At 43.3% G+C, this 12,944-nt stretch overlaps 1 protein-coding gene across 1 annotated transcript in view; it reads right to left on the bottom strand.

Moving 5' to 3' along the window:
* evlb (Enah/Vasp-like b) overlaps positions 1-6,304 on the bottom strand; it is a 168,189-nt gene extending 161,885 nt beyond the window's left edge. Inside the window, exon 1 of the mRNA XM_060916104.1 lies at positions 5,955-6,304. Within this exon, the coding sequence (XP_060772087.1) occupies positions 5,955-5,959 (5 nt within the window). The 5' untranslated portion in view covers positions 5,960-6,304. The remainder of the gene's footprint in view (positions 1-5,954) is intronic.
* Positions 6,305-12,944: the final 6,640 nt, after the last annotated feature.

Below are 12,944 nucleotides of genomic sequence, written 5' to 3'. Positions count from 1 at the left end.
TTTGCTTTGTCTGCCAAAAACGAACCACATCACGGCCTAGAAAAACTCACCATCCAACCTGCGGAAGCATATTGAGGTATATAAACGTTTTATTCCAAGAGAAAGCTTGCAATTAAGTTGTCTGTGCTTTTAGAGCTAGTGATAACATTGCAATAGCTATGCAGTCTGGTTAGTCAAATGAATTTCTATGGATTTACCCACCAAGTTGCCGTAGCCTTGTCCACGGCTAACGTTAACACATAGCTAGTTAACTTAGACACTGTTAGTTAGCATGTAAAAATGGAGTTACGCTAACATGAATAACGTTAACTTATCTGAAGTCCTTTCAGAAATATCATCTCATCTCATTATCTCTAGCCGCTTTATCCTTCTACAGGGTTGCAGGCAAGCTGGAGCCTATCCCAGCTGACTACGGGCGAAAGGCGGGGTACACCCTGGACAAGTCGCCAGGTCATCACAGGGCTGACACATAGACACAGACAACCATTCACACTCACATTCACACCTACGGTCAATTTAGAGTCACCAGTTAACCTAACCTGCATGTCTTTGGACTGTGGGGGAAACCGGAGCACCCGGAGGAAACCCACGCGGACACGGGGAGAACATGCAAACTCCACACAGAAAGGCCCTCGCCGGCCCCGGGGCTCGAACCCAGGACCTTCTTGCTGTGAGGCGACAGCGCTAACCACTACACCACCGTGCCGCCCCCTTTCAAAAATGTTTTAGTATAATCTTGCCAAATAAACAAAATGTAGAAATCTCTCTTTTCTAGTAGCATTAGTTATCCAATATGATTTCGAGTTTGAGAAGCGTTTGCTAGCATGTCAGGTGGAGCTTCACTGACTAGCTAGCTTAACATTAAACCACCATGATGGCACAGCATGTGTTCATTTTGTGAATTCACATTTCTGTCTTTGGTAACGGCATTAGGTTTTGTAAGCGTTGTGGCAATAATACAACAATGCGTTGACAAAAAATTTACTTTTAATACTTTTAAAAGCAAGTACTTCAGTACTTCAACTTAAGTAAAAATTTGACTGGACAACTTTCACTTGTATCAGAGTCACATTTGACCAGTGGGATCTGTACTTTGGGGCAGCACAGTGGTGTAGTGGTTAGCGCTGTCGCCTCACAGCAAGAAGGTCCGGGTTCGAGCCCAGTGGCCGACAGAGGCCTTTCTGTGTGGAGTTTGCATGTTCTCCCCGTGTCCGCGTGGGTTTCCTCCGGGTGCTCCGGTTTCCCCCACAATCCAAAGACATGCAGGTTAGGTTAACTGGTGACTCTAAATTGACCATAGGTGTGAATGTGAGTGTGAATGGTTGTCTGTGTCTATGTGTCAGCCCTGCGATGACCTGGTCACTTGTCCAGGGTGTACCCCGCCTTTCGCCCGTAGTCAGCTGGGATAGGATCCAGCTTGCCTGCGACCCTGTAGAACAGGATAAAGCGGCTAGAGATAATGGATGGATGGATCTGTACTTTGATTTAAGTAATGAAGTCTGCTACACAGAAAGACTTCAATTTCTGAAACTTTTACCATTGGAACACAGGCGTGAGATTAGTGACTTGATACTGTTTTACAAGATTCAGTCTGGCACTACTACTGCAAATTTTTCCGGCTTACTAATCTTGCTATTCCACCCGGAACTTTGATGCTGCTAACTACTGTCTTCCTTCCAGTCATAAACAGAACTACTTTCGGGAATCCTATTTCCCAAGAACTGTTAAACTATGGAACAGCCTTTCTTCAAACATTAAGAACGCAACCAGTTTAACTGTATTTAAGAGTCGACTTCATATTTTGAAAAGCTACCTACGTACCGGCCACCATAGTCAGTTATCTGTTTTATTAATAATAGGACATTAGAAACTGTTTTTTTTCCTTCATCATTGTATACATACAGTGCTGAGCGTAAATGAGTACACCCCCTTTGAAAAGTAACATTTTAAACAATATCTCAATGAACACAAACAGTTTCCAAAATGTTGACAAGACAAAGTTTAATATAACATCTGTTTAACTTATAATGTGAAAGTAAGGTTAATAATATAAACTTAGATTGCACATTTTTTTCAGTTTTACTCAAATTAGGGTGGTGCAAAAATGAGTACACCCCACAACAAAAACTACTACATCTAGTACTTTGTATGGCCTCCATGATTTTTAATGACAGCACCAAGTCTTCTAGGCATGGAATGAACAAGTTGGCGACATTTTGCAACATCAATCTTTTTCCATTCTTCAACAATGACCTCTTTTAGTGACTGGATGCTGGATGGAGAGTGATGCTCAACTTGTCTCTTCAGAATTCCCCATAGGTGTTCGATTGGGTTCAGATCAGGAGACATACTTGGCCACTGAATCACTTTCACCCTGTTCTTCTTCAGAAATCCAACAGTGGCCTTAGATGTGTGTTTAGTCATGTTGGAAAAGTGCACAATGGCCAAGGGCACGGAGTGATGGTAGCATCTTCTCTTTCAGTATAGAGCAATACATCTGTGAATTCATGATGCCATCAATGAAATGCAGCTCACCAACACCAGCGGCACTCATGCAGCCCCACATAAGGACACTGCCACCACCATGTTTCACTGGAGGCACCATGCATTTTTCTTTCTATTCCTCACCTTTGCGACACCATACAGTTTTGAAGCCATCAGTTCCAAAAACATTTATCTTGGTCTCATCACTCCAGAGTATAGAGTCCCAGTAGTCTTCATCTTTGTCAGCATGGGCCCTGGCAAACTCTAGGTGGGCTTTTTTGTGCCTGGGCTTTAGGAGAGGCTTCTTTCGTGGATGGCATCCATGCATGCCATTCCTCTGCAGTGTACGCCGTATTGTGTCACAGGAAATAGTCACCCCAGTTTGGCTTTCTACTTCTTTAGATAACTGCAGTGAACTTGCATGCCGATTTTCTTCAACCCTTCTCATCAGAAGACGCTCCTGTCGAGGTGTTAACTTCCGTGGACGACCTGGCCGTCTCTGTGAGATGGTTGCAGTTCCATCGTTCTTAAATTTTTGTACCACTTTTGCTCCAGTATTCTGACTGATAAGTAAAGCTTTGCTGATCTTCTTGTAGCCTTCACCTTTGTGGTGGAAATAAATGATTTTCTTTGGGGAATTAAGATAAGATAAGCCATTATTGTCTCCAGAGTGGAGAAATTCATCTTGGACAAACGAGAGTCTGACATGGATACACACAAAATAAAAAAAACACACTCACCCATACACAGACATGCAATCAAAAACACACTTAAAAAAAAAAAATTCTGAAGGGACAAGTTGAGTATCACTCTCCATCCAGCATCCAGTCACTAAAAGAGGTCATTGTTGAAGAATGGAAAAAGATCGATGTTGCAAAATGTCGCCAACTTGTTCGTTCCATGCCTAGAAGACTTGGTGCTGTCATTAAAAATCATGGAGGCCATACAAAGTACTAGATGTACACTACCGTTCAAAAGTTTGGGGTCACTTTGAAATGTCCTTATTTTTGAAAGAAAAGCACTGTTCTTTTCAATGAAGATCACTTTAAACTAATCAGAAATCCACTCTATCCATTGCTAATGTGGTAAATGACTATTCTAGCTGCAAATGTCTGGTTTTTGGTGCAATATCTCCATAGGTGTATAGAGGCCCATTTCCAGCAACTCTCACTCCAGTGTTCTAATGGTACAATGTGTTTGCTCATTGCCTCAGAAGGCTAATGGATGATTAGAAAACCCTTGTACAATCATGTTAGCACAGCTGAAAACAGTTTAGCTCTTTAGAGAAGCTATAAAACTGACCTTCCTTTGAGCAGATTGAGTTTCTGGAGCATCACATTTGTGGGGTCGATTAAATGCTCAAAATGGCCAGAAAAATGTCTTGACTATATTTTCTATTCATTTTTACGGAAGCCGCGAGAGGCCCTTCATATAATCTTTTTTTATTCACCTTGTTATCCTGAGATAACGACATAATTAATTCAGGATCTCGAGAAAACAAAACCATTATTTCGAGATCTCGAGAAAACAAAACCGTTATTTCGAGATCTCGAGAAAACAAAACAATTATTTCATGATCTCAGCTGGATCACTGTATCTCCGTCGGTAGAGACGAAGCCGGGCCAGTCTTCTGCGGAGGTGCCGCGGACTAATTTTGAAATTATCCCTTATTAAAAGACTTAATGCAATCTCTCCCTGTGTCAACCCCTGATCAAAATATCGCCTTATTAGGTGATCGATTATTCCAGACATTCTAATGACCAAAGTTGCGTCTATACAGAATGAGAAATAGCCCCAAAGTCAGCATATCACAAGTCTCTTGGCGCACCTGAATGAACCATTTCTCAGCTCTTTACTCGAGTCATGAAATAATTGTTTTATTTTCTCGAGATCGTGGAATAATCGTTTTGTTTTCTCGAGATCTCGAAATAACGGTTTTGTTTTCTCGAGATCTCGAATTAGTTGTGTTGTTTTCTTGAGATCCTGAATTAATTATGTGGTTATCTCGGGATAACAAGGTGAATAAAAAAAAAGGATTATATGAAGGGCCTCTCTCGGCTTCCGTACATTTTACAACTTATGGTGGTAAATAAAAGTGTGACTTTTCATGGAAAACACAAAATTGTCTGGGTGACCCCAAAATTTTGAACGGTACCGTAGTAGTTTTTGTTGTGCGGTATACTCATTTTTGCACCACCCTAATTTGAGTAAAACTGAAAAAATGTGCAATCTAAGTTTATATTATTAACCTTACTTTCACGTTATAAGTTAAACAGATGTTATATTAAACTTTGTCTTGTCAACATTTTGGAAACTGTTTGTGCTCATTGAGATCACATCACATCACATTATCTCTAGCCGCTTTATCCTTCTACAGGGTCGCAGGCAAGCTGGAGCCTATCCCAGCTGACTACGGGCGAAAGGCGGGGTACACCCTGGACAAGTCGCCAGGTCATCACAGGGCTGACACATAGACACAGACAACCATTCACACTCACACCTACGGTCAATTTAGAGTCACCAGTTAACCTAACCTGCATGTCTTTGGACTGTGGGGGAAACCGGAGCACCCGGAGGAAACCCACGCGGACACGGGGAGAACATGCAAACTCCACACAGAAAGGCCCTCGCCGGCCCCGGGGCTCGAACCCAGGACCTTCTTGCTGTGAGGCGACAGCGCTAACCACTACACCACCGTGCCGCCCCGCTCATTGAGATATTGTTTAAAATGTTACTTTTCAAAGGGGGTGTACTCATTTATGCTCAGCACTGTAATTTGTTTATAGTTTATCAGCAACAATATTTTTACATTTTTGTATTTGTGGAAGGGAAAATTGTCAATTGGGACTATCCGGCCTGTCATTTTCGCCAGTCGGTCAGCTTTGTATGGATTTATGATGAAGTTGGGGACTTGGTCCACCTCTGGTCCTGATGTGGCTGCTCGGCCACCGTCTTTTCATCAATGGAAGCAGCACGTGCCCTCGGGTTGCCATGACAACGGTTCCTTTCTATGCAGTCCTTCTGCTGCTTGCACTAACACAGGCCTGTGCTACAAAGGCACTGTGCTGCTTTCCATAACCTTGACCAAAAAAAAAAAAATTCTTCTTGTGGTAGAAAGAAAGAAAGAAAGAAAGAAAGAAAGAAAGAAAGAAAGAAAGAAAGAAATCAGTGCCTGGAAACATCCTGTAGTCCAACCGGATTAGTGATGTCTGGTGCCCCACCTCAAAAGCTTTCCAACATCAGGTGGATGCTGGTCACCACACACACACACACACCTGATTATTCATTAATGGTTTACCTAGACAAGGTGAGATATAAAAGCCGCACCTGTTAGACAGGTGTGACCAAGGAGCCCAGGTGTACATTAAATGCCATAAAAGGGCATCGACCCAATACGCAGCTGATGCAGCAGCGCTCGCGCCCTTCATTGTGCAAGAGGCTATAACAGCACCGTGATTATTTTTGCTTACCTCATCTTTCTCCTGTTCCCTCCGTATGGAGGACTGCGCAAAATCCCTCCCGGTCTCTTTTCTGCCTGGGTTCTATTCCCACGACTCTGTATTGAAGTCTCTTATCCTTCTAACGCGCCGGCTGTGAGGCAGTGTGCCGGGGATGTGCGGATGCTGCAGGAAGCCGTCGCGACGACATAAAAAACGCGACGAACGACTCGCTTGGTGTCGCGTCCGAAGCGCGCGACGCTCTCGTGTGTGCTTGCGACCGTCTTGAGCCTCTCGCTCACTTCCATTTCACATCAATCCCCATGCACACTGCTGTCTCTGCAGGGACATGAATCACTGTGTGGACAGACAACGGCTTCAGAGATGCCATCTTTCCATCCTCCAGCTCCAGAGAGAGAGAGAGCGCAGTTTGCTGTGCTGTGATATTCCAGTGATGGGTGATTCGCTGAAGAATCGATTCCTTTGGCATCATTCTGGAGAATCAATTGAGTAGCAGTAGCAATGTTATACTGTAGAGTGGTGGAGTGTCAGGTCAAGTCAAGTCAAGTCTGTTTGTATAGCGTTTTTAACAATAGACATTGTCCCAAAGCAGCTTTCCAAAATTTTAATGACCCAAGGCATGAGACAGTTTATCTCATCTCATCTCATTATCTCTAGCCGCTTTATCCTGCTCTACAGGGTCGCAGGCAAGCTGGAGCCTATCCCAGCTGACTACGGGCGAAAGGCGGGGTACACCCTGGACAAGTCGCCAGGTCATCACAGGGCTGACACATAGACACAGACAACCATTCACACTCACACCTACGGTCAATTTAGAGTCACCAGTTAACCTAACCTGCATGTCTTTGGACTGTGGGGGAAACCGGAGCACCCGGAGGAAACCCACGCGGACACGGGGAGAACATGCAAACTCCACACAGAAAGGCCCTCGCCGGCCACGGGGCTCGAACCCAGACCTTCTTGCTGTGAGGCGACAGCGCTAACCACTACACCACCGTGCCGCCCAAGGTCAAGTCAAGTCAAGTTTATTTCTATAGCGCTTTTAACAATAAACATTGTCGCAAAGCAGCTTTACAGAATTTGAACGACTTAAAACATGAGCTAATTTTATCCCTAATCTACCCCAATGAGCGCGACGGTGGCAAGGAAAAAACCCCTCAGACGACACGAAGAAGAAACCTCGAGAGGAACCAGACTCAAAAGGGAACCCATTCTCATTTGGGCAACAACAGACAGCATGACTATAATATTAACAGTTTTAACATGAAGTCAGTTTCGTTGATGTTGTAAGTCTTCATTGATGGAAACTTGAGTGCAAAACTGTTCATGACAACTGCATTCCTAAAGTTAGCAAGTCAACTGTAGTCCTCAGCCATAAAAGCATTACTGTAAGAGTCCAGAGCGTCCTCCAGGTGTGACTTTCAACTGTCCACATGGGGCCGTCCTCCACAGGAGCGATGCGATAAGACTCCAACCAGACACAGGGCACCAGGATGGATCAGGCAGGTCCTACAGGGTCGCAAAGGTGGGGTCACACACTGACTGGCAGCCTGAGTACATTACGTACCAAAAAATAATTACCATTGCTAGTTTTAGGTAGGGGCGGCACGGCGGTGTAGTGGTTAGCACTGTCGCCTCACAGCAAGAAGGTTCTGACGCCCAGATTTTTATCCCTCATCAAAAAATTCCAAACTAAAAGTGTTAAGCTTGAATCTTGGCATAAACTCCCTGGAGGCAGCCGTGTTTGTTGTTTATGTCGGAGTGACCTTTGACCTGTGTGCATGCAATGTATGTACCATGTTATCGCCTGCCTCACTAGGTACAATCATAAGACGTAGATCTACACACGCAGAAATGCTCGTGGAGCCACAGCTGTGACTCGAGTCGGCCATATAACTTGATATTGTGGCATCAGTTCATGGTATATCCAGGATATACCATGACTGACTCCCACCATATCCATTTTTTTTTATTTTGGTTGTCACGACATACATTGCTTAATCAATGTTGGAACTATTTCATGTCACGTGAGCCATCCTTGGCCAATCCCTGCACGGGAATTTTTTGATGAAGGATATAATATGAATTATAAAGTTTCTATGTCCAAAAGATAGGAAGCACACCCAGGACCCAAAATATGTTAAAGTCTCATATTAGGTTATTTCAGGTTGACATACTTTAGCTGTATTTATGTAACTATAGCTCAGACTGACATACTGCAACTGTATGTGTACTGATACTGACCCAGACCAAGATGTTCATAAATCTATTAATTAAAATGAATATCTACAGTATTTGCATCATGAAAAAGAAGTACAAAACTGCCCTATAGTGGATATAAATATCTACACACTCCTATTAAAATTGCAGCCTTTTGTGGTTTAAAAAAATAACCTAAGCTAAACCATGCCAGAAAGGTGTTTTTCATGTTTATTGTGATATTGCACAAGAAGGTCTGGATTTGAGCCCAGCAACCGACGAGGGCCTTTTTGTGTGGAGTTTGCATGTTCTCCCCGTGTCTACGTGGGTTTCCTCCGGGTGCTCCGGTTTCTCCCACAGTCCAAAGACATGCAGGTTAGGTTAACTGGTGACTCTAAATTGACCGTAGGTGTGAATGTGAGTGTGAATGGTTGTCTGTGTCTATGTGTCAGCCCTGTGATGACCTGGCGACTTGTCCAGGGTGTACCCCGCCTTTCGCCCGTAGTCAGCTGGGATAGGCTCCAGCTTGCCCACGACCCTGCACAGGATAAGCAATTAGGGATAATGGAATGGAATAATAATAATAATAATAATAATAACAACAACAACAACGATGACAACACAATAAATCTGCCAAAACCTGCACTGGTTGCTTTGCTGAAAACTTGGATACCAGATTACCAGATATGATCGATGCACTTTGCAGAAGTCAGCCCTTTTGGGTACAGCTCGCATACTGAGAAAAGTCTGAGGCCCTTGTTGAGGCTTGACAGACAGTAAACATACCAGTGACATGGAAATAATAATAATAATAATAATAATAATAATGGGCGGCACGGTGGTGCAGTGGTTAGCGCTGCCGCCTCACAGCAAGAAGGTCCGGGTTCAAGCCCCGTGGCCGGCGAGGGCCTTTCTGTGCAGAGTTTGCATGTTCTCCCCGTGTCTGCGTGGGTTTCCTCTGGGTGCTCCGGTTTCCCCCACAGTTCAAAGACATGCAGGTTAGGTTAACTGGTGGCTCTAAATTGACCGTAGGTGTGAATGTGGGTGTGAATGGTTGTCTGTGTCTATGTGTCAGCCCTGTGATGACCTGGCGACTTGTCCAGGGTGTACCCCGCCTTTCGCCCGTAGTCAGCTGGGATAGGCTCCAGCTTGCCTGCGACCCTGTAGAACAGGATAAAGCGGCTAGAGATAATGAGATAATAATAATAATAATAATAATACAGACCAAGAGTTCTCCATGGGAGGAAAATGGGATTTTTGACAGTGGTTTGGTTGTTTGCACCAGATGGGCAGGTTTGAGTATTTCAGAAACTGCTGATCTCCAGGGATTTTCTTTCTTTTTTTTTTCAGGTGAAAAAAAACCCACACACCCAGTGAATAACAGTTCTGTGAACATAAACAGCTTGTTGATGAGAAAGGACAAAGGAGAATGGCCAGACTTGTTCAAGCTGACAGGAAGTCTACAGAAACTCAAACGAGACCGTCAAGGATGGTGTAGCTCACTCCGGCCCCGTCTAGTCCAGAAGGACCGATCTAAAGTGGGCCACCTTATGGGCACAATAAATGTTGCAAGCTATATACACTATATACAAGCTATATATAGACCCTAGGAATACCGACCTATTTGCCAGAAAGAATCCAAAACGGCGAGGAATTGACCGAGAAGTAGTGATTTTTGTTGAACTGTTCATTAAGGCTTAATTAGTCCATAACTTCATTAGTAATTGTAATTGAGTAAATCTGGGTAGAAGTCATATATGCATATCCCTAGGTATCCTACCTTCATGTCAAAAAGAATAAAAACCGGTAAAGAATTGAGAGAGAAGAATCGATTTTTGTGAAATGTGGACGATGCCAGATGGACGCCGGGCAACACATGATGGCATAAACTCATCGCCTGTCAGACAGATGAGCTAATAACCACTCTTATATATATATATATATATGTCTACTCGCAACACAATATGGATCCCTGGTGGTTTTCTGACCCCATATTAGGAACCACTGGTTTAGACATATCCTAAATAAGTGAGTATTCATCATCCATCCATTATCTCTAGCCGCTTTATCCTGTCCTACAGGGTCGCAGGCAAGCTGGAGCCTATCCCAGCTGACTATGGGCGAAAGGCGGGGTACACCCTGGACAAGTCGCCAGGTCATCACAGGGCTGACACATAGACACAGACAACCATTCACACTCACATTCACACCTACGCTCAATTTAGAGTCACCAATTAACCTAACCTGCATGTCTTTGGACTGTGGGGGAAACTGGAGCACCCAGAGGAAACCAACGCAGACACGGGGAGAACATGCAAACGCCACACAGAAAGGCCCTCGCCAGCCGCTGGACTCGAACCCAGGACCTTCTTGCTGTGAGGCGACAGTGCTAACCACTACACCACCGTGCCGCCCAGTATTCATCATTCAAACTGGATATCTCTTTAGTCAAAAGCATAACCCTTAATACTTCCCAGTACTGACAAATTAAGCAATGTCCTGTACTATCCATGCAGGGCAACACTGCTATTGTCCCAAAATTACAACAAAAAATATCCTAAAACACTGAAAAATTCCACATGCAGCAAAATCCATTTACTTCCTATTAGACCACAGCTCGGTATTTAAACATGATCATCCATGGATAGATGTTATGGCATATTGCTACTAAGGAATAAATATATCTGGCTTCAAAGCTTTGGCCTTCAAACTATTACTCAAGCCTACTACAATTATTTTCGTTCTAAATATTGGTTCCCTGCGATGACCTGGCGACTTGTCCAGGGTGTACCCCGCCTCTCGCCCATAGTCAGCTGGGATAGGCTCCAGCTTGCCTGCGACCCTGTAGAACAGGATAAAGTGGATACAGATAATGGATGGTTATTGGCAGGGGCGTATCACCCGCGGGGGATGCGTACGTTTCATCCCCCCCACTTTTGTTGAAACACAATTTCATCCCCCGCACTTTTGTCAGATTAAAATGACATAATTATGAAAATTATACAGCTACTATAAAATGTGTAACAAGGAAGTAAACTATTGCCATAACGTTAGACAAAAAACAGCCACGCAACGGACTCAAAACAGTTTTTCTCACCCGACCAATCAGCAGTTGCGTGAATATAATAGCCAGTTTGCGTAGCGTGCCAAAAGCACTCAATAATACAGTATCTGTCTGCAGAGCTGCAGAGCCAACACCAGTTTTACCGCTCCTGATTCACCGTGCCAGGTTTGACGTCGCATGCGGTGCTTACTGTGCCTGGCTCTGCACACAGACCCTTCTCAAAGCGCTTGCGATGCCGTCGTTCAAACAGTTGTCCCAGGTGCCATGCCCTAAAAGATTGTGTTAATAGTAGTTACTAGTTGTAAAGTCAGTTGAGGCAAGTTTTTTATTACGAGTGTGTGTGTTTGTACCAAGTCTACTTTTCATGCATTATAACTGCTTATCACTTTTTAGAAGAGTTTTTCAATTGAGATTTAAAGGCATTTCAAATCGAATGAATGTTCAATAATTGTTGTACAGTAATATTATTTGGCCATTAAGTGTTTGTTGTATGTGTAGTCTATTACATAATTTTCAAATTTTATGCATTAAACCTGATGTAATGCATGATGCAAACAAGTTTTGTACACGAGTTTGAATAATTAAAGACATTAAAAGCAGGAACTGCCCCGTCTTATTTGAATGCTATACTAAAGAGGTCCTTCCAGGATGCTGCGCTTCTCCAACATGAACTGTTTAGCCATGCCTCCTGCTCACACAAAGCGATCCCAGTCCAAACTGTTATGCATGATGGTGTATGATCTATACACTGTGTATGACTTCTTGGGCTATGTGAAGTTTTTGGTTTTGTTTATATCAGTGTATACCAGTGTAGGCAGCAATACTGACATCTCTGTTATAGAACAGTATCCTGTTACCTAGAATTATCACTCAATACTTTTTGCCTTCACTTACTGAATAATTACATAGCCCTGGCAGTAACAACACCAAAACCCAACATGATAGATCTCTGCATGAAATGCAGAACTTGGCTGGAGTCAACTGGATTTACTGTATAGGCTTTCTGCTGTCCTCCCTTTCATTTGCATCCATGGACCATGGGTATGAAAAAGTTCCATATCGGTCATTGACAGTACATCACAGTGTACACGCCGGGCGTGTATATAGCCATAAACCGATTTCTAATGATATGGCTTCCCCATTCCAGAACACCCCCACTTTTGGAAAGCTTGATACGCCCCTGGTTATTGGTTCCTTTTAAAGTTGCATTAGATCAAATTTCTCGAAATTTTCCCACCCATGGAAAGTGGTTCAACTAGAGCTACCATGCTAACTAGAGTTAGCATTAGTAAGGCTTATCATGACATCACTTTCACATGTACTATATAACACTGTAAAACATGCAAAATCCAACTCATAATGATTCATGAGAATGGTCACAAGTGCGGTCTCTATGCTTCTTCAAGTGCAGCTAGTAATTTGTAATATCAGTAGTGCGGCACATTAAATGCCAGTATGATCATAGCCCTTTCATGGGAATTACAGGCTTCTATAGATATCTGCAGATACTCCACTAATCAAATACGATACAAGTGACTATTCTTTTATACAGTATTTATTGCTTAGGTGATAGAGTGCCCTTATACACACACAAAAAAGTTATTGCCTGAGATGAGAACTCTCGAGAACCTTCTTCGGCTAAAATATGTTTTTCACATATCCAAAATCAACTAAAGAAGCAATATGGGGATTTTTTTTTCAGGGACATGTCAATACAGTAAGTAATAAAAAAAACCCAA

This window comes from Neoarius graeffei, chromosome 3, assembly GCF_027579695.1.
Source record: "Neoarius graeffei isolate fNeoGra1 chromosome 3, fNeoGra1.pri, whole genome shotgun sequence".
NCBI lineage: Eukaryota > Metazoa > Chordata > Actinopteri > Siluriformes > Ariidae > Neoarius > Neoarius graeffei.
The sequence above is the reverse complement of the archived record's forward strand: the minus strand, read 5'-3'. Positions and strand labels throughout refer to the sequence as shown.